The sequence below is a fragment of the Orcinus orca genome, chromosome 20 (assembly GCF_937001465.1).
Source record: "Orcinus orca chromosome 20, mOrcOrc1.1, whole genome shotgun sequence".
NCBI lineage: Eukaryota > Metazoa > Chordata > Mammalia > Artiodactyla > Delphinidae > Orcinus > Orcinus orca.
Window position 1 is genome coordinate 54,949,818 of NC_064578.1, and position 21,227 is coordinate 54,971,044.

The 21,227-nt window shown below is 53.7% G+C and overlaps 1 protein-coding gene across 3 annotated transcripts; it reads left to right on the forward strand.

Annotated features, from left to right (window-relative positions):
• The first annotated feature begins 1,524 nt into the window (after nt 1–1,524).
• On the forward strand, nt 1,525–20,388 carry PRKCG (protein kinase C gamma). 3 transcript variants are annotated; one of them, XM_004285683.3, is made up of 18 exons: nt 1,525–2,011; nt 2,422–2,453; nt 3,476–3,558; nt 7,750–7,861; nt 8,011–8,142; nt 8,687–8,843; nt 9,493–9,627; nt 9,909–9,996; nt 10,269–10,298; nt 12,473–12,625; nt 12,960–13,148; nt 14,473–14,564; nt 14,656–14,718; nt 14,823–14,961; nt 16,651–16,731; nt 17,827–17,934; nt 19,211–19,351; nt 19,447–20,388. In XM_004285683.3, the coding sequence occupies exons 1-18, from the start codon at nt 1,842–1,844 to the stop codon at nt 19,633–19,635; spliced, it is 2,094 nt and encodes a 697-aa protein (XP_004285731.1). In that variant the 5' UTR covers nt 1,525–1,841; the 3' UTR covers nt 19,636–20,388. The 3 variants fall into 3 exon arrangements, with proteins under 3 accessions (XP_004285731.1, XP_033272260.1, XP_049559369.1); XM_033416369.2 differs by lacking the exon at nt 12,473–12,625 and having other exon boundaries at nt 1,706–2,011; XM_049703412.1 differs by lacking the exons at nt 1,525–2,011; nt 2,422–2,453 and adding an exon at nt 2,919–2,937.
• The last annotated feature ends 839 nt before the right edge of the window (nt 20,389–21,227 follow it).

A 21,227-nucleotide genomic window follows, 5' to 3' on the forward strand; every position in this document is an offset into this window, starting at 1 on the left:
CCCGAGTCCCCAGGCTCCGCCTCAGCGGACCATCCCGCTTCGCGGGGCATGCCGGGAGAGAAAGTTCTCGGTCGCGCTGCGAGAACAGCTGAACGGCAGGCCCAGACTACAAGTCCCAGAATACATTGCACCCCGCAGCCCCGGGCGGGCCGTGGTTGTCCTTGGCAACAGCGGGGGTCTACCTGTAGAGCCGGGACTAGGAAGCGCTCGGGAGCTGGGGGAGGGACCAGAGAGAGGCAGAGACTCAGGTGGGGCGACGGAGGGGAGAGACAGGAGGAGACCTGACCGGGCCAACGTTTGGAGAGACCCTCCCAATCACCGGACAGAGATGCACAGAGTATTCCAGAGCCAGCGGGGGAAAGAGGGAGAGAGAGAACTCCAGAGACGAGAGGGATTCACAGAGCCAGAGAGATAAATAGAGTGGGTGAGGAAGGGACAAAGATAGAGTTGGGGAGGGGAGAAGGAGAGGGAGAGGGAGAGAGAGCAACTTAAACATTCCGAGAGAGACCCCCAGCGATAGAGAGATTGACAGAGCCAGAGAGTGGGTCAGAGAGAGCGACAGGCACAGAGAGATACAGAAGGAGGAAGAGGCACGCACGAACGGAGAGCGAGATTCGTAGAGACACAGGAAGGGAGAGAGGCAGAGACAAAAGCATCTACAAAGACACGGACACGGGGAGGAGGGGAGAGAAATCGAGGGAAATAGAAGAGGACATAGAAAATGAGACAGGGAGAGAGACAGAGATTGACTCTCAGAGAGAAAGACACGGAGGGAGGGAGAGACAGATCCACAGAGCCAGAGAGACAAAGAGACAGGGAGAGGAAGAGATTCAGGGAGACAGAAATGCAAGAATTTATGAGATGGGGAGAGACAGAGGGAGACTGATTCACAGTGAGACAGACATGGAGTGAGAGAGACGCACACACCAGGACCCAGAGGGGGTCACAGGATGAGTGACAGACATAAATGGAGATACACAGCGAAGAAAACAGGAAAATAAAAATAGAAATTCTCAGAGATAAGGAAGGAACCCAGACCCACCCAGAGAGACAGAGAGAGCGCCAGGACTAGGGAAAGGAACAGAGACCCAGGGAAATGGACACTCCCAGAGGGAGACCTAGAAGTACAAATTCACAGAAGCCTAGAGAGAGAAATCAAGACTCGGGTGGCATCAGAAAAATTGAGACACCAAGCCTCCCTGCTCACCATTGGACCCCAGCACTAATACAAAGTTTGTGCAATGAAACAGAGTGACACAATCAGACACAGAGATCGGAGAGGAGCTGCAGTGGCCTAACAGGACTCACCGAGGCACCCTAGTCGGGGAGGAAGACGGGGCCGGGCGACAGATTGGGGAGGGGGCAGGGCACGGCTCGGAGGATGTCCCTTCCCTTCAGCCAGCCCCCGGCGTGGGTGTGCGCACGTGTGTGTGTGTTGGAGGGGACGGCATTTGTCCCAGGTCTCAAGGAGGGGGACGCCTTTAAGCCGAAACCCCGCCTCTCGGTCGTCATGGCAACGCCTCCCCCCACCCGGGGCTCCCACATTTCAGCAGGTGCCTGAGCTGGAGCTCCCACCACCGACGCCGCCCGTGCCTCCGGCTCCTCCGCGCCCTTGCCCTCGGCTCTCCGCCCCACTCGCCCGCTCCCCCTGGCGGAGCCGGCGCGCCCCGGGGTGCCGCTCCCTGTCCTGCGCGCTCCGCTTCCGGAGGTGCCTCGCCCCTCTCCTTCCCACCTCGGAATCTCCCGCCGGCTCTTTTGCTCTTCCGAGCTTTCGGCTCCTTGCCTTTCCACCTGTTTCCCGAGAAAGGCAGGATCCTGGTCCCTGCTACGTTACTGGGGCCATGGCAGGCCTGGGCCCCGGCGGAGGCGATTCAGAGGGGGGACCCCGGCCCCTGTTTTGCAGAAAGGGGGCTCTGAGGCAGAAGGTGGTCCACGAAGTCAAGAGCCACAAGTTCACCGCTCGCTTCTTCAAGCAGCCAACCTTCTGCAGCCACTGCACTGACTTCATATGGTGAGGGAAGGGGGCTGGGGCCCTGAGGGATAAGGAGACTAGTGCTAAAGACCCCTGACGCACCAGACCCCACAGTGACGAGGAAAGCGGGGTCTGCAGCCCTGGCTCCTGGCCCTAGGGTAGGTGGGGTCTAGGGGCCAGGGCCTGGACTCCTGGGTCAGAGAGAGGAGGGGCTGGGGCCCTGGACTTCTGGGTCTGAAGGAAGGGGCTGGGGGCCTGGGCTCCTGGGTCTGAGAGAAGAGAGACTGGGGGGCCAGAATTTCCGGGTTCTGGAAAGGAGAGGCAGCTGGGGCTCAGACTCCTGGGTCCTGCAGGAGGAGGATGGGAGGACGGAGGCCTCCTATGACTGGCAGAGGTGAGAGGTCCAGGTACCCTTTTCTGCACTGACCTCAGATCCTTGACTCTTACAGGGGGATTGGAAAACAGGGCCTGCAATGTCAAGGTAAGAGCTGGGGACCTGGACTCCCAGGACCCTCAGGAGGGTGGAGGCTGGGGCCCCACAGCCTAGGCTGCTTGACACACGTGTTCTCTGGTCCCCAGAGAGGCGCGGGGGAGCCCTGGGCGGGGGGGTGTGGCAGAGACACAACCTGCAGTGGGGAGGGTGCTCTGACGGCGGGGCCAACGCGGAGGTGGTGCTGGGGGCCCCTCCCTCGGCCGGCTCCAGGTGGGGACAGATATTTGGAGAATCTGTTGCCATGGGAACAGTGAGATTTGGAAAAGGGGAGCTGAAGGGAGGGGGGCTGGAGATGCAAAGTCAGAGCCCCCCCTGCCGTTGCCATGACAACACCACCGTCCTAGGCAGGGGCCGGCCGGGTGGGGTCACCGATGGGCGATGGGCGGGTGGGGGCCGGGTGGGGCCGGCAGTTATGGGGGCCGGGAGAGGGGGCCGAGTCCTAAAGCACCAGCTGCTACTTGCTGAGAACTGAGTGAGTCAGGGAGGGGGGCGGGCCGGCAGCGGCGCCCCCAGACTCACTTCTGCCCAAGTTGATGCTCTCTGTTCTGTTGGAGGACCTCTCTCTGTGTTTCCTCTCTTCTAGTTGGCCTGCCTCTCTCCTGGCTTTCTTGTCGCAGTCTGTGGGTCTGTGTCAATGGGATCCTGTTTTCTCTCTGTCTCCATCTCTTTCTCTGTCTTCCTCTCTCTTTGTCTCTCTCTCTCTGTCTCTCTATCTCTGTGTCTCTGTCTCCCTTTGGCTGTGGGTATGCATTGGGCTCTCTGTGCTTTCTCTTTTTCTGTGATTCTCTGCATCTCTGTTTCTTTCTTTGGGTCCACGTTTTGAATTTCTGTCTCCCAGTGTCTCTGTCTCTGTCTCTCTGCATGTCAAGGTCTCTTTGATTTTCTCTGTATTGAACTCTATGGGGATCCTCCTCTCCTGGTCTTCTTTCTGTCTGGGTCTCCTCTGTTTCTGATTTTCTGTCCATTGGGGTCTCTCTCTGTCTCTGTGTCTCTATGATTCTCACCTTCAGTCTGCAGCTTTGTGGTTCATCGACGATGCCACGAATTTGTGACCTTCGAGTGTCCAGGCGCTGGGAAGGGCCCCCAGACAGACGTGAGTGCCCAGACACCTGGTTCTTCCTCCTCGGGCTGTGCCCCCGCCCTCACCCCCTCGGCGTCCGTCCCAATTTCTCCTGCTATTTTTAAGGCTGGGAGGGGAGGGGGGCTGGAGAGATAGGGAGAGCTAGTCTGGCCCAGATTCCCTGCCCTTGGCCTGGAAAGGGGGAATGAGAGGGGACCAAGACAGGCTGGGGACCCAGGCGGGGGACAAAGAGGAGATGGGGTGAGGGGACCTCAGCACGGATGTGGACTGTGATCCAGGAGTCAAGAGATTAAAAAAATAGAGAGCTGAGGGACAGAGAGAGAGACAGAGAGACAGAGAGAGAAATCGATGCAAGCACCGAGATCCTGAGATGAGACAGAGAGAGAACCCAGATGAGACAGAGAGAGAACCCAGAAAAAAACAGAGACCCAGACAGAGAGATTGGGGCAGAGAGAGTGAGAGCAATGGAACAGAGACAGTGACACAGGAGGAAGGAAAAGGGGACCCAGAAAGACTGGGAGAGACAGAGACACAGAAACTCAGAGATGGGGCGGTAGATACCCAGAAAGGGAAACTAGAATAGAAAATGGTAGATAAGGATAACTGCTTAGGAGGTGCTGAGAGAGGGAAGCCCAGAGAGATCCTGTCATACACATGCACATGTGCATTTTCAGACACCCTGCCCGTGTGCGCGCACACACACACACACATATATATGCATATACAGACCCCTGTGTACACACACACACACACACACACACACACACACACACACATATGCATATTAGACCCCCATGTATGGACACACACGTGCATGTACAGATCCCCCATGTGCGCTCACACAGATACACACAACTGTTCTCTCCCTCCCCCCGCCCCCAACATCAGGGACTTACAAGAACTGCCCACCTTGCATGCCTACCCCTGATCCCTCCTTCACTTTCTTTCTGGCTGTGGGGCTCTTCCCCCTGAGCCTCAGTTTCCTCCTCTATATAATGAGGCTCACCGTCCAGTGTTGACCAATAGAACTTTCTGCAATGATGGAAGCGTTCTGTATCTTCGCCATCCAGCTGCCAGCCACCACAGCTAACTGCCAAGGGACAGAAATTTAAACCCCATTTAATTTGAATTGATTTCAATTTATTTATTTTTTTTATTGAAGTATAGTCGATTTACAACGTTATGCCAATCTCTTGCTGTACAGCAAAGTAACTCAGTTATACACATATATACATTCTTTTTTAATATTCTTTTCCATTATGGTTTATCACAGGATATTGAATGTAGTTCCCTTTGCTATACATTAGGAACTTGTTGTTTATCCACTGATTTCCATTTAAATAGCCACCTGTGGTTAGGGCTACCATGTGGGACAGCATGAGTCTAGATGCCCCCAGTCTTGTTTATTTTTAATTTATTTAATCTATTTATTTTTGGCTGCGTTGGGTCTTCGTTGCTGCGCGCGGACTTTCTCTAGTTGCAGCAAGCGGGGGCTACTCTTCGTTGCGGTGTGCGGGCTTCTCATTGCGGTGGCTTCTCTTGTTGTGGAGCACGGGCTCTAGGCCCGTGGGCTTCAGTAGTTGTGGCATGTGGGCTCAGTAGCTGTGGCTCGTGGGCTCTAGAGCGCAGGCTCAGTAGTCGTGGCACATGGCCTTAGTTGCTCTGTGGCATGTGGGATCTTCCCGGACCAGGGCTCGAACCCGTGTCCCCTGCATTTGCAGGGGGATTCTTAACCACTGCACCACCAGGGAAGCCGGGGAAGCCCCCCACCCCCCGCACCCCGCCCAGGCTTGTTTTCAGGGAAGTCAGGCAGGATAAGAGCCCGGGGTCTGACACAGGGCTGGAGATGGTTTTATGATTAGCAGATGGAGAAAGGCAGAATGAGAGAGAGAGGGAGAGCACCACGGAAGTCCATGAGGCATTTTGCCAGCTTCTCAGGTCGAGAAAATTGAAGTTTACATAGAGGATGTGACCTCTGAGAACACATATCGAGCACCACTGTCTACCAGCACCTATATACGTTATGATTTGGCTGCCTCGCCTGCCTCCACCACCAACAAACACTACATCTGAGTCATCCAGGGCTCATTGCGTGCACGCATCAGGTATCTTGTATATAGTATAGGACTGAATCTGCTTAACAGCTTGTAAGGTTAGGTATTGTTCCTGTCCTCATCTGACCGAGGCTCCTGGGCCAGGACACCTGGGCTTGAATCCCACCTCCACCGCGTATTGGTTCTGTGACCTTCCAAAAATTTATTTACCTCTCTGCACCTCTGGAGTTCCTTGTCTATAAAATGGGGATGGTAACCATGCCCTCATCTTGTAGGACCGTTTTAAGGACTAAATGAGTCAAATACTTGGGACAGCACCTGGTACATAGCCAGACACAAAGTATTAATTATTATCATTGTAAAATTATTACTATTACTGATGAGGAAACAGAGGACAAGGTCTTTCTTCTATATCACTCTGGCTTTCTTTTCCTTTGTGAAGCACTAAGCTTTTAATCTTCTTGTCAGCAACACAGATCAAGGGCTTAAGAAATGCTCAGGGCTCGACAAGCATGATTTCATTCAATCTTCACAAGAACCCTTTCAGGGAGGGCTCATGGCCCCATTTTATGGGGAGGAAACCTGAGTCTCTAAAAAGGGTGGTGTGGGGGGAGGCCACACAGCTGGGTGGTCGGGAGAGTCAAAAATCTGGACCCTAATCTTTCGAACTGGAGCCACAGTACTGTCTCCTCTTTAATAGCTACTTTCACCTTGAGGATAATCGCAACAGCTTCTGTGTCAGGTACCCTGCTGGGAATTTTCACCCACAGCATCTCATTTCATGCGGCAGGAACACTTTGAGCCAGGGTCAGATGAAGATCTTTAGAGGTCCAGCACATGCACCTGCCAACACCCTCCCTCCGTCCAAGTATAATTCAAAATAGAATCCCCACTAAACTGCAAAATAAGTGAAAGCCCAAGAATGTCCTGAATTTTCACCCTAGGGATAACTCTTGCAATGCATTCGTAGAAAAAGGCAAATATCAGATTATTTAACACTCAGACATTGCTGAGGGTGGAAGGAGGAATGCTTTTATTGGTGTCTTAAATTCATGCTTAATTGGACTCGACATTTAGCATCTCTTCAAGATATACATTGTTTATTTCCACTGTGCAGAGGAGGGCGCTGAGCCTCAAAATTGGGCACTTACTTGTCTGAAATCACGCAGCTGGGAAATGGCCCAGCTCTTTTTTTTTTTTTTTTTTTTTTTTTTTTTTGCGGTACGCGGGCCTCTCACTGTTGTGGCCTCTCCCGTTGTGGAGCACAGGCTCCGGACACGCAGGCTCAGTGGCCATGGTTCACGGGCCTTAACCGCTCCGCGGCATGTGGGATCTTCCCGGACCGGGGCACGAACCCGTATCCCCTGCATCAGCAGGCAGACTCTCAACCACTGCACCACCAGGGAAGCCCAGGCCCAGCTCTTGATTAAACCCAAGGGTATGTGGGGACTGCAATAAAATCACTAATAATAACCACGGCAGTAATGACAGCAGTAACGCTACTGAGCACATTTAACATGCCAGACACGGCTCTGTTGTTTACACTTAATGTTTCATTTAGGACACCTGGGTCCCTAAAACTGAGAGGTCATATTCTCCATCCCACAGGGGGCTCAGAGTAGGCAGATCATCAGCGGGTAGACATTGACAGAGGCTGACAGTGAGTGATCTGAGGTTCATGGTGGCCCACAAGTCCTCGGGAGAACAGCTTGTGGAAGGTTGGGGATTAGGGACTATGGGACTTTGGAAGCCTACACTTCCTTCAGGTTCTTCCCAAATGCCACCTTCTTAGTGAAACCTTCCCTGATCACTCTATTTCACAATCCCCTTTTCGTCTTCATTTTTGTCCAGAGCACCTATTACCATCTGTAATACTATATATTTTACATATCGTGTTTATTTTCTCTCTCCCTCCATTAGAAAGTAAAGTCCACATGGACAGGAGTTTTCCTTTGTTTTGCTCAGGGCTGGGTCCCGGCACCAGGAACCGTGCTGGCACACAGGAGGTGCTCAATAAATATTGTAGAGTGAATGAGTGAGGTGGAGCCGCAGGAAGACGGGAGAGCAGGGCGGAAGAGAAAGAGTTCAGGGGGCTGTTCTTTTAGGACGCCCTGCAGACCCCTTCTGACCGGCTCCTCCCTACCCCCAGGATCCCCGGAACAAGCACAAGTTCCGTCTGCACAGCTACAGCAGCCCCACCTTCTGCGACCACTGTGGCTCCCTCCTTTACGGGCTGGTGCACCAGGGCATGAAGTGCTCCTGTGAGTCTACGCTTGCTGCGCCCGCCAGAACTTGGCGCTTCCGGGGCCCCGGCAAAAGTGCAGTGTCTGGGTTTCCGGTAAATGCTGGGGAATGGAGTCTGGGGTTAAGGGCGGGACCTGAAGTGCTACCCTCACTTCTGTCCCCCCAGGCTGCGAGATGAACGTGCACCGGCGCTGTGTGCGCAGCGTGCCCTCTCTGTGCGGTGTGGACCACACGGAGCGCCGCGGCCGCCTGCAGCTGGAAATCCGAGCTCCCACTTCGGATGAGATCCACGTCACGGGTGAGACCCCGCCCCCTCGCCTGGCCCCGCCCCTTTACCGGAGCGTGAGGAACCGATTGAATTCCCCTGAGCTGCCCACCCCGCCCCGCCCCCGACTCAGAAAGGCCACGCCCCTCGCGAAGGTCGCACCCACACTCCTGACCCCACCTGCAAAAGCTGAACACCACTCGGCCGCGCCCCTTCTAGCTCGAGGCCCCTTCTCCAGCCATGCCTCTGGCGCCTCTTAATGGCTGTTCTGGGCATCAAGGTCCTGGGGGTGGAGGGGTGGGGGGTGGGGAATGAGAGAAGAGCTGGTTCCGAAGGAGGTTCGGGTTTACTAGTGGTGATATGGCCAGGGTCTTTGGTTTTGATTTCTGGGTCACTGGCTGGGGAAAGGGCTTCATGCCCTGTCTTCTGGGCACTGGAGAAGTAAAAGATCAAAAACACCTGGGTCTTGAGAGCGGCTGCTGAGAGATTGGAATTCTTGACTGCTGGCTGGGGAGAGGCTCGGGGGCTTCTTCCTGGATCTCTAACCCCATCTACCCTCCTTCCCCTCCCCGCTCAGTTGGCGAGGCCCGTAACCTCATCCCAATGGACCCCAATGGTCTGTCTGATCCCTATGTGAAACTGAAGCTCATCCCAGATCCTCGGAATTTGACAAAACAGAAGACCCGGACGGTGAAAGCCACGCTAAACCCTGTGTGGAACGAGACCTTTGTGTTGTGAGCCTCGGGTGCAGGGGAGGCTGTAATTACTGATAGAGAATGATCTGAGGGTCCTGGTGGCCCAGAACACCCCAGAGAGCAGGTGTTAGCATTGGGGGAATCCCAAAAAGGGCAGAAGAAGGTGGTGGGAGAAGAAAATGAAGTGGTTGAGGGAGAGGGACAGAGATACAGAAGGCAAGAGACAGACATCTGTGTGTTTAATCTCCATCAAAGCTCACCGCTTTAGAATGAGACAGGGATCCGAGAGAGAGGTAGACAGACCCTGCAACTCAGAAGAAGAGACATAAACCCAAAGAGAAACACAGAAGGAATGGCGATGGGTGGGTGGCAGGGAGGGAAAGAGAAGCCAACTGACAGAAAGACAGATCTGGAGGGAGGAGAGGGGCCCCGTGAAAAGGAGAGGCCTGGAAAGGCCAGGAGACAGAGATGGGGAAGAGCCAGGGAGGGAGGGAGACTGAGAGCTGTCTAGGTTTACTTAGGGCCCAGACAGGGAGAGAGACGCTCTTCGGCAGGACCTGGGGTGGCAAAACAATTTACAGAGCAGGAAACAGGCCCCCCAGCTCCCCGGGTTTGCCTGCTCTTCCCCAGGGCGGATAGGTGGGCAGCCAAGAGCCGGGCCCCTCACTGTGCCACTCCCTTCCCGCAGCAACCTGAAGCCGGGGGACGTGGAGCGCCGGCTCAGCGTGGAAGTGTGGGACTGGGACCGGACTTCCCGCAACGACTTCATGGGTGCCATGTCCTTTGGCGTCTCGGAGCTGCTCAAGGTTCCCGTGGACGGCTGGTGAGGGCGGGGGCGGGGCCGGGCGGGGCTGGGGGCGGGGCCCCTGCATCTGCATCAACTTCCGTGGGTGGTCCCTCTTCTCTAGGGCACTATCTTTTCTACCTCCCTGTGCTTCTTCCTCTCTTTCCCCCGCCCCTCTCTCCTTATCTCACTCTTTCTCTCTCCTTCTCTGTCTCTCTGTCTCTTCCCCCCTTCTGATGTCACTGCCTCTCCCGCGGGTACCCCCCTCCCCGTCCGTCTCCCCTACTCCTGCCCGCCTCTGGTCTCCGTCTGTATGTCAGGTACAAGTTACTGAACCAGGAGGAGGGCGAATATTACAATGTGCCAGTGGCTGATGCTGACAACTGCAGCCTCCTCCAGAAGTTTGAGGTACCCAGACCCCGGCTTCCCCACAAGGAGCCCAGCCCAGTCACCCACGGTTCAGAGCTGGCCTTTCCCAAACTCCATCGCTCGTTGCCCACCGGCCCTGGGACTAAAATTCCCAGAAAGCCCTGGAGTTCTTTCTGGTCTTCTAGGGCACTGCTGGGAATTAGAGCTCCTATCCATCCCCCTGGCTTGGGGGTCTGGGGACCCCCATCCCCTGCTTTAGGGCAATCTCCTACCTCTCTGGGGGCTCTGACTCTGGCTTTCTTCTCCCCCAGGCCTGTAACTACCCCCTGGAACTGTACGAGGTGAGCAGAGCTGGAGGCCTGGAATGGAGACAGTTTCCTTTCCTGTGGTCTGTATCCGTCCTCCCACCTCTCTCTCCTCCAACATCTGTCTTCATTTCCACACACATGGGTTGAGCACATACTTGGTGGCAGGTCTTGTGTTTGCTGAGTAATCCTAGCTCTCCAGAGCCGAATCTGACCCGCAGGCAACTCCTCAAGGTAGGGACACAGTCACAAATACTCGGATTCCAGGATGATGTGCTAAATTAGCGGTAGCCCAGGGAACAAAGAAGCATAGAGGAGGCACTAACCCAGCCTGGGCAGGGGATTGGGGTGGAGGTGGTCAGGGAGGACTTCCCTAAGGAGGTGACACCTGAATTGCTCCTTGAGTTTTTCTGCCTATTTATCACTGTGCCTTTCTCTCCTCCATTGGTTTTTTGACTTACTGAACACCTATTTCCTGAGGTTTTATGTAAACCAACACTATTTTGGGAGTAGAATCAGGCCATTCCCTGGGGAGCTCCTCTTTCAATATAGGAGAAAGTTACAGATAGAGAAGGAGTGTGTTTGATCACGGAGATGGCTTCAGGCACTAGGGAGTCCTAAGCCTCTGGCAGGACCTGCGGGAGTCAGAGAAAAGTTCGTAGACAGGAAGTGCAGGATTCCCCAGGCAAAAGACAGGGAGACGAGATTTCCAGGTCAAGGAAGGAATAATGCGCTCGTTCTCTCTCTCTCTCCCATTTATTCTTTCAAAAAACATTTTGTTGAGCCCTCTGTGTGCATGGTTCTAATCACTGGGGATAGAGCAGAAAACAAGAGAGAGAGAGAGAGAGAGAGAAAGAGAGAGAGAGAGAGGGAAAGAGAGAGAGAGAGAGACAACCTCCTGCCCTCGTGGGGCTTACCCTTGGAAGGCATTCAACAAAATAAAGGAGTGAATGATCCTATGTCAGAAGGTGATATGTGATTGTGGAGAAAAATAAATGCTGAAGAGGATAGGGAGTGCTGTTTTTTGAGTTGTTTTTTTTTTTTTTTTTTTTTGCGGTACGCGAGCCTCTCACCGTTGTGGCCTCTCCTGTTGCGGAGCACAGGCTCCGACGCGCAGGCTCAGTGGCCATGGCTCACGGGCCCAGCTGCTCCGCGGTACGTGGGATCTTCCTGGACCGGGGCACGAACCCGTGTCCGCTGCATCAGCAGGCGGACTCTCAACCACTGCGCCACCAGGGAAGCCCTTTTGAGATTTTAGTAGCAATAAGCAGAGAAGCCTTCACTGAGAAAGTGACCTTTGGGCAAAGACATAAAGGAGATGAAATAGCGAGCTGTGAGGATAGTGGAAAGCCTTCCAGGTGGAGGGAAGATCACGTGCAAAGGCCCTGAGGTGGGCCCAGACCAGCAGTGAGGCTGGAGCAGAGGGAGGGATGAGGGATGAGGGTGGGAAGAAGTAGGAGATGGAGTCAGAGAGAGAAGGGGTGGGGGTAGCCTCGTCATTTATTGGAAGGATTTTGGCTTTTAAACCAAGTGAGATGGGAGGGCATTGGAGGTGGCCTGAGGTGATTTCTGTTTGGGCAAGATAACTGCCTCTGTGTCAAGAACAGATGGTGGAAGGGGGAAGAAGGCTATTGTGAAGGCCCAGAGGGGAGTTGCCAGTGGCTTCGCCCAGGCGACAATGATGGTAAAGGTGTTCAGATTCTGGGTGTGCTCTGAACATAGAACAACAGGTTGTGCATTCAGCACTCATCTCCTGAGACCTTCATCCACTCAACACACTCCTGCTGAGACCCAAGTCATGTGCTGGGTGATGGTAGAAAAACAGAAAGGAGGGAGACACACTCTCTGACTTTAATGGACGTTGATTTCTGGCTCTGTTTTTTACCTGCTGTGTGACTTCGGGCAAGTTACTTAATGTCTCTGTGCCATCGTCTCTAAAATGGGGGGGTGGGGTGGGTGACAAGGGTCTCCTGGAGGATCAATGGCATATAGTAAGCTATCTAAGTGCTAGTTGAATAATAAACCCTCCAGGCTACGGGAAATCAGAGAAAGTTCTTAAGCCAGAGAGGGGGGTGGAGACAACTTTTTTTCTCTCTCCATCTTTCCATCTCTCCCCGTCCCTTTCGTTCTTGGGTGCTGTCTCTCTGAGGAGCACCTCCTTATCCCCTTCTGGGGCCTGACTAGCTTTGGATCTCTCCCTTTTCTCACAGAGGGTGCGGATGGGTCCTTCTTCCTCTCCCATCCCCTCCCCATCTCCTAGTCCCACTGACTCCAAGCGCTGTTTCTTCGGGGCAAGCCCTGGACGTCTGCACATCTCTGACTTCAGCTTCCTCATGGTTCTAGGAAAAGGCAGTTTTGGGAAGGTTGGATTCCTGGGGCTCTGGGAGAAGGGGGAGAATGTCTGGGGGTGGGGCTCAGGTTTCTGGTTCTTAGAGCTGAAGTGCAGGGGGGAGGGAACTAGGCTACTGAGTCCCCAAAGAGAGTTTGATGGGGTCTCTTTAGTTCCTGGAGAGGAGAGGCATAAAGATGTGGCTACTTTCTCTGAGGGAGTAGTTGGCAAAGTCAGGGCATCTGGTCCCCTGAGAGGGAGAGGGAGGACCTGGGACTCCCATTCGTTTGTGTCCTTGAAAGGGAGGGGTAGGGACCCGCACCTCTGGTTCCCAAGATGGACTGGGCCTTTCCCGCCTCTGCCCCTAGGTGATGCTGGCCGAGCGCAGGGGCTCCGATGAGCTCTATGCCATCAAGATCCTGAAGAAAGACGTGATTGTCCAGGATGACGACGTGGACTGCACCCTGGTGGAGAAACGCGTGTTAGCTCTGGGGGGTCGAGGCCCCGGAGGCCGGCCCCACTTTCTCACCCAGCTTCACTCCACTTTCCAGACCCCGGTAAGAAAGGAGGTGGCAGAGGCCGGCTCAGGAGCCCTGCCTCATCCCCACTGGATGTATCAAGCATTGGCTTTGAGATTCTGAGTTTTTGGCAAGGCGGAAGAACCCTGTGAACTCTGATTGGGTGTGGCGGGCTCCTCAGTGGGCGTGGCCAGAATGCAGGTGCCCCCTGGAGGGCGTGGCCACGAGGCTAGGATCCTGCGTGGGAGTGGCCTGAATCCCCTAGGTCTTGAGTGGGTGTTTTTTGAGTAAGGGCTTCTGGAGTAAAAGAATTCGTGGAGAATGTCTTCTAAGTGAGCATGCCTGCAAGTGGGCTCTGAGTGGTGAGGTGGTCACTCTTGGATTCTGAGTTAAGGACTTGTCAGAAACAGGGTGTTTCCCGAAGGCTGTGGAATGGGACAACTGTCAGGGGTTAGAGAGAACGTGACTCTACTTCCAAGAGCTCTGAGTGGGCGTAGCCAGCTTCCTGGAGGTTTTGTTTTGTTTAAATTTTTATTCATTTATTTATTTATTTTTGGCTGCATTGGGTCTTCATTGCTGCACATGGGCTTTCTCTAGTTGCCGCGAGCGGGGGCTACTCTTCGTTGCGGTGCGCGGGCTTCTCATCGCGGTGGCTTCTTTTGTCGTGGAGCATGGGCTCTAGGTGCGCGGGCTTCAGCAGTTGTGGCACACAGGTTTAGTTGCTCCATGGCATGTGGGATCTTCCCGGACCAGGGCTCGAACCCGTGTCCCCTGCATTGGCAGGCAGATTCTTAACCACTGCGCCACCAGGGAAGTCCCCTTCCTGGAGTTTTTTAAAAATTAGTACTGTATCGGGAATTCCCTGGTGGTCCAGTGGTTAGGACTCCACGCTTCCACTGCAGGGGGCCCAGGTTCAATCCCCGGTCGGGGAGCCAAGATCCTGCAAGTGGCACGGCACGGCCAAAAAAATGAAAATAAAATAAATTAAAAATTACTATCATTTGCTAGTGAGGCCTGAACAACTTTGGTTCCTAACAGGTGCCCATGATTGCATATGCATGTGAGTGGGTGTGGAAAGAGGTTTCAGTATCCCAGGGATTTCAAGCAAATGGTGGGCCTCAATCTTAAATTCCGAGAATGGAGGACCGGAACAGCCGACAGTTTGGAGTAACAGGGGATGGGGTGGGTGGAGATTCTGCGGTGGCCGGTTGAGAATCTTCGGGGCCTCCCTGTGGGCACAGACAGTTGCTCTGGATTTCTGATTGGGTGGATCCAGAGCCTTTGTCTCAAGTGGGCAGGAATGGACGTTTCCAACCCCTGGTGGGCGTGTCCTTGCCTCTAAGTCCCGTCCACTCCTCCCCAGGATCGCCTGTATTTTGTGATGGAGTATGTCACTGGGGGCGACTTGATGTACCACATTCAGCAGCTGGGCAAGTTTAAGGAGCCCCATGCAGCGTGAGTCTTGGCCAAGAGAGGAGGGTAGAGGGAAGGTGGAAGGGAGTGGGCTCCAGTCTCTGGCCTTCTGACTCCCCACCTCCACCTCCAGGTTCTACGCAGCAGAAATCGCCATCGGCCTCTTCTTCCTTCACAATCAGGGCATCATCTATCGGTGAGCAGTCCCAGGCCTTTCAGGGGAGGGAATCAGACCCCCAGAAGAGAAGGAGTTTGAGCTTAAGGCTCCAGCCCGTTGAACTGTACCCTTCCCACCCCCAGGGACCTGAAACTGGACAACGTGATGCTGGATGCTGAAGGACACATCAAAATCACTGACTTTGGCATGTGTAAGGAGAACGTCTTCCCCGGGACCACAACTCGCACCTTCTGTGGGACCCCAGACTACATAGCCCCCGAGGTAATCCTGCCTCCACTGCTCTTGGTGCCCTCCCAATTCACTGAGTAGGTGTGGCTGGTCGTCCAGTGTTCAGAGTATGGGGACTTGACCCTGGGGTCTTTACCTGGGTCGTGGGGGTTCCGACAGCAAGCAGCAAAGAGAGGCTCTTGCGGAGCATTGTAAGTGGGCGGAGCGTTGTAAGTGGGCGGAGCTGAGTCTCTAAATAGGCAAAGTGGGGGGACCTGTGGGTGAATGTTTGAAAAGAGAAGGACCAGCTCTAGGGATTCTAGGAGAACAGGGCCTGTTACTGGACTGTTCTAAGAAGGTGGAGATGATTTCTGGTGTACTCTGAGTGGGTGGGCCCCATCCCCCAGAACATTAGGCATGTGGAGGGTGTCCCCTGAATATTTCAAGTGGGCAGAGTATGCTCTGATTTTGTTGCGGGGGGGTGAAGCTAATGATCTGACTGTATATAAGTAGACTGAGAGCACGTCCTGACTTCTCACTTGATGGAGGAGGTGGGGTTGGTGGTGCCCTCCTTGATCTTTCCTGGCGATTCTATGATAGTGCCCAAGTAACCAATGCCAGTGGTTTCAAAACATAGCTGGTAATCAGAATCACCTGGGGAGATTTTGAAACATACACACATCTTCCTGCCTCTGCCTCTGGCCTATTGTGGCTGGAATTCTTCAGGGCTGGGGACATCTCTCTTTAAACAGTCCCCTAGGAATTCCCTGGTGGCGCAGTGGTTAAGAATCCGCCTGCCAGGGCTTCCCTGGTGGCGCAGTGGGTAAGAATCGCCTGCCAATGCAGGGGGCACGGGTTCGAGCCCTGGTCCGAGAAGATTCCACATGCCACGGAGGAACTAAGCCCGTGCGCCACAACTACTGAGCTGCGCTCTAGAGCCCGTGTGCCACAACTACTGAAGCCCTCACACCTTAGAGCCCATGCTCTGCAACGGGAGAGGCCACCGCAATGAGAAGCCCGCGCACTGAAAGGAAGAGTAGCCCCTACTCGCCGCAACTAGAGAAAGCTCGCGCACAGCAACGAAGACCCAACACAGCCAAAGAATCCGCCTGCCAATTCAGGGGACACGGGTTCGAGCCCTGGTCCGGGAAGATCCCTCGTGCTGCGGAGCAACTAAGCCCGTGCACCACAACTACTGAGCCTGTGCTCTAGAGCCCGCGAGCCACAACTACTGAGCCCATGTGCCACAGCTACTGAAGCCCATGTGCCTAGAGCCCATGCTGCACAACAAGAGAAGCCACCACAATGAGGAGCCTGTGCACCGCAACGAAGACCCAACACAGCCAAAATTAATTAATTAATTTTATTTTTTACAAAAACCAAAAAACAGTCCCCTAGAAGAATCTGATATGTGTCCAGATTTAAGACTCTCTGGTCTCTGAAATTCTGCCCTACGCACCTGATATTGTAAGGAGAGAGTCCAGTTACCTAGATATTCCGGATGCGTGGAACTTGCGACTTGGTCTTTAGATAGTCTTTATATTTGGGACCAAAGGAATGTTCCAAGTAGGTAGAGTTTGTTTCCCAAATTTTCCAGAGGATGGAGCCAAAGTGTTCTGAATGGGAAAAGTTTGTGCTGAAAACATTTAAAGTGGGTAGGGTTCCCAGGCGGTGAAGCCAGAGGGGCCCTAGGTTTCTTGAATCACAAATCATAATCCCTTGCCTTCCTTCCTCCCCTGCTAGATCATTGCCTACCAGCCCTATGGGAAGTCTGTCGACTGGTGGTCCTTTGGGGTCCTGCTGTATGAGATGCTGGCGGGGCAGGTAAGGGAAGGTGGGGAGAGGCTGGTTTGACTAAAGGCAACACGGATGGGGTGCCACCTGTTACATGGCCATCATCTCAGGAGGAGCCGGTCAGGAAGGGATGTCCGTCTGTAGGCTAATAAGGTGTGCGAAGCTGTGGGGAAGGTCAGCCAGATAGGAGAGCGCTCTCCGTGGTCCTGAAGCATTATCTTCCCACAGGCTAGGGGTTCCTCACTTTTCTTGTGTCACGGACCCCCTTCTCAGAACAATGTTTTTAAATGCATGAAGTAAGATAATAGCATTACAAAAGAAGCCAATCATGTTGAAATATGGTTATCAAAATGTTAAAGGTTTAATTGAGTAATTTAACCAGCTAAATAAATTTAAATGTGTATGGTTGTCTAAACATATTAGAATATGGACCTATATGTGATATCCTACTAATGAAGTAAACGGTAATATCTCACAGGAATAGGAAGTAAATAGGAAGGTCTACCAGTAATTTTGAAGTAGAGATGACTGATTTTTTGAGATATTTGCAACTCTTACGTGCTAAGAAAATATCTGTGATTTCCATTGGTGATGAAGTGACAGTTACCACTATTTGGGTTTGTTTCCTATAATTGCCATGAATGCTGAATTTGTTTTAGATTTTAAAGAATAAAGATGCATGTTTTTTCCCATCCAAATTCATGGCCCCCCTCAATGGTGTAAACAGACGCCCTAGACTTCACATTAAGAAGCTTTGCCTGGGTACTGCTTCTGCTAATCTCAGAAGACTGGAGGCCACTCATCCAACCGGGAGAATGCTTTTACAGCTTTTCCTGCAGTTTTTCTCTCTTCTATTTAAATGACACGTTGCCTAATTAATACCCTGCCAATTTACGTAGCAGAGAAAGAGACAGAACCTCAAAGAGGTGCAGAGAGCTGAAGCATCTGAGATAGAAAACAACAGAGTCTGAAAGTGTGAAAGATACAGCTTTTGCGGTTTGGTCAAATTTTTCCCTAGGAATTTGGGGGCCCAGGGGTGGGCTGTGTTCATGGTGGGCATTGAGGGTGTGGAAGGTGCGGCCAGGTAGTTTGCCGAGTCTCTGACTATCCTCTCTACTTCCTTAGCCCCCATTTGATGGGGAAGACGAGGAGGAACTGTTCCAGTCCATCATGGAACAAACTGTCACCTACCCCAAGTCGCTTTCCCGGGAAGCTGTGGCCATCTGCAAGGGGGTGAGAGACCTAACTCCTAGATTCTCCAGACCCATAAGCCACACGCCCCACTGCTGCTGTCCAGGGCTGCCCACACGTTGTCTACGTGCACCTTAGGAAAAGGCACCCGTTCCTCAAGTTGCTTTACTCCCGTCCGCTGAAAAAATTTATATAATACAGAGATTTTGTTAGAACAATAACATACTGCCCTGCTGCCACCTGCAGTCCAAGGATGGCCTCTATCCTGTCCTCCTGTGCTAGCTCCTCTCCCCAGCTCATGGCAGGAAGTGCTGGAAGGCCAAGGCTTGCCTCTCCTGCACTGGCTGGGTCAGGTGAACCTAACTCCTGCCACTTTTCTTCCTGTGGGATCTCGGTTGGGCAAGTCACCAAAACTCTGGGAGCCTCAGTCTCCTTCTCTGGGGTTGTGGAGTTAAAGCAGGAGGAAGAGACTAGCCTATAGCAGCTGTTCAACAGATGTTAGGACATTTCTGCTTCTAGCTCCCGTCTCCACGTCTCTCTGACTATCTCTCTCTGGGCTTCTGTCTCATCCCTCTGCCTCCATCTACATATCATGGGGCTTTCTGTGTTGCTACCTTTTTTTCTGTGTCCTTTGGGAATCTCTGTCCCCCTTTTGCATCTTTGTTCTCCTCTCTCTGGGTCTCTGTCTCCCCTTTCTCTGAGTCTCTGCCCTCATATGGGGTCTTCATCCCTCTCTCTGGGCATTTGTCTCCTGGGTCTCCATCCTCTTCTCCTTCTGGACCTTTGTCTCCCCCCACCCCTGCCCCTGCTTGTCTCTTACCTTCTCTGGGTATCTGTCCTCCCTCTGAGTCTCCTCCTCTCTCTGGATCTCTATTCCCCCCTTTCTCTGGGTCTTCAATCTCCTCTCTCTCCCCCCTTCTCCCTCTCTGACACTTTCCCTCTTTCCTTCTCTGCCTCCATCCCCCATCTGGGATTCTTTCCGTTTCTCTTCCTCTGTTTCTGGGTTTCTCCGCCCCTTATACCCTCACACCCTAATTTTGCTTCTTTCTTTGTCTCTCCCTGGGTCTCTGGATCTGGGTTTCATCTACCCCATCTCATTTATTCCCCCTCTTCCTCTTTCTCTCTCCCTTTCTTCTTTCCACTCCCTCCCCCCATCTCTGTCCCATCTCCCCCTGCCCCCCCCCCATTCTTCTCTTTCTGGATCTCTATGCTTGTCTCTCTGTTCCTCCTTGCTTGTCTTCCTCTCTCTCTGTCGTTCTCTGGGCCTCCCTGTCCGGGACTGTGTATGTCTGTCCGTCTCTCTCTGTGTTTCCTACAGTTCCTAACCAAGCACCCAGCAAAGCGCCTGGGCTCGGGGCCAGATGGAGAACCCACCATCCGAGCTCATGGCTTTTTCCGTTGGATCGACTGGGAACGGCTGGAACGATTAGAGATCGCGCCTCCTTTCAGACCCCGCCCGGTCAGTCACCTTCTGGGAACAAAATCTTGGCCCCTAGAGGGTGGAATATCCATGAGCTCCAGTACTTCATGTTTCCCTCCCGGTGTTTCCCACAGTGTGGCCGCAGCGGCGAGAACTTCGACAAGTTCTTCACGCGGGCGGCGCCAGCGTTGACTCCCCCAGACCGCCTAGTTCTGGCCAGCATCGACCAAACCGAATTCCAAGGCTTCACCTATGTCAACCCGGATTTCGTGCACCCGGATGCCCGCAGCCCCATCAGCCCAGCACCTGTGCCAGTCATGTAATCTCACCTGCCGCCACTAGGTGTCCCCATGGCTCCCTCCGCCGCGCCAGCCTTACCCCTACCTCACGCGCCCCCGTACTTCACCACCCCCTCTCCAATTCTAGATCTTGCTCCCCAACGTTCTGGCCTCTGCCCTCCCCCTCCCTGCCCCGGGTTCCAGATGCCCCTCCCAAGCGTTCCTGGCATTCTAAACTGCATACAATCTCTGGAGTCTTACCGTGTTCTAGATTCTGCTGGGCTGAGCCCTAGATTCTGACCTGCCTCAGTGTTCTGGATTCCGCTCCACCAAGTTACAGAGCCACCAACACCATCCCAACTCCAAGGAGTTCTAGACTCCATCTTGGTAGAATCTATGCCTCTTCTTCTTCTTCTTTCTTATTTCTGGGAAATAGCGTCACAGGGCGGGCTGTTTCAGACTGGGATTTCAGGACAACCCCCCCCCCGCGAGGCCCCACCTACCTCCACTCCATTCTGGAGTAAGTGGGAAGCTGTGCCTCTGTGCTCCAGTGCCCCTCTTCTACACTCTGGGGATTCCTGGGATGTATGGAGGATTCTCTCCCCAGCTGTTCTCAATCAGCTTTTGTCCTAGACTCCCCATCCTAAACCCACCACTGCATGGCTTCTCCAGTCCTGCTTGGAACCCAACCCCTACCCCAGTGCCTGCCACTCTCGGGGTCTCTCCCCACCCCCAATCCTCTGCCTCTCCCACCCTGCCACAGCTGCTGGAGAATAAATTTGGGATGCTGATGCTGAAGTGTTTGGATGTTTTCTTCTAAGCTTGGAGAATGAAGGGGGTGTGCAGGTGGGACAACGACTATACATAGAAACAAACAGAGACAGAGGCTGAGGAAGGGTCTGCAGAGAGAGAGGGAGAACGCAGAGACCCATAAAGTGAGAGATGATACCCACAGCATGAGAGTAAAGAACAGAGACCTGGAGAAAGCAGAGAGAGAAAGAGAGAGAGAGAGAGAGAGAGAGAGAGCGCGATCGAGCTACACACAGAGTGCCATAGAGAGGACCAAAGTGGACACGTGCAGGAATAGGCAGCGGTGTACTCATAGACCACTGAGCGTGTCAGGTAGAGATCCCGGGCACAAAGACAAGCACGCACATATTCGCCCAGAGCAATAAAGCTCACACACTGGCACACTGAGACCCAGCGACTGGGAAGTTCTAAGAGGGAGGATGAAAGACAAGCCTGCTATTGAGAGACCCTCCAAGACAGAGACACCCGTGAGCTTAAGAATCAGAGACTGAGGCAGAGGGCAGGCAGATGCGCCCTCCGGGCCTCTTTCCCCTGACCCACTTGTGAGTGAGGGGCGTGGAGAGGGCAGTCCAAATAGACTACACTTCCCAGCAGACACTGCGGCGGACCCTTCCCCCAAGTGCGGCTCCCGCCGCCAGGGCTGATGGGAAGTGTAGTCCCTGGACAGGGACAGGCCAATGGAATGGTGTGCCTCCGTCTGTGTATTTGGAGGGGACTGAGCTTCAAAGCTTCGCAGGCTCCCTCGGGGAACCCCGGCGTCTCTTGGTCCCTGCAGGCTCTTGGGTTTCCGGGATTCGGCCCAGTTGAATGCTGGGGCTTCTCCTCTC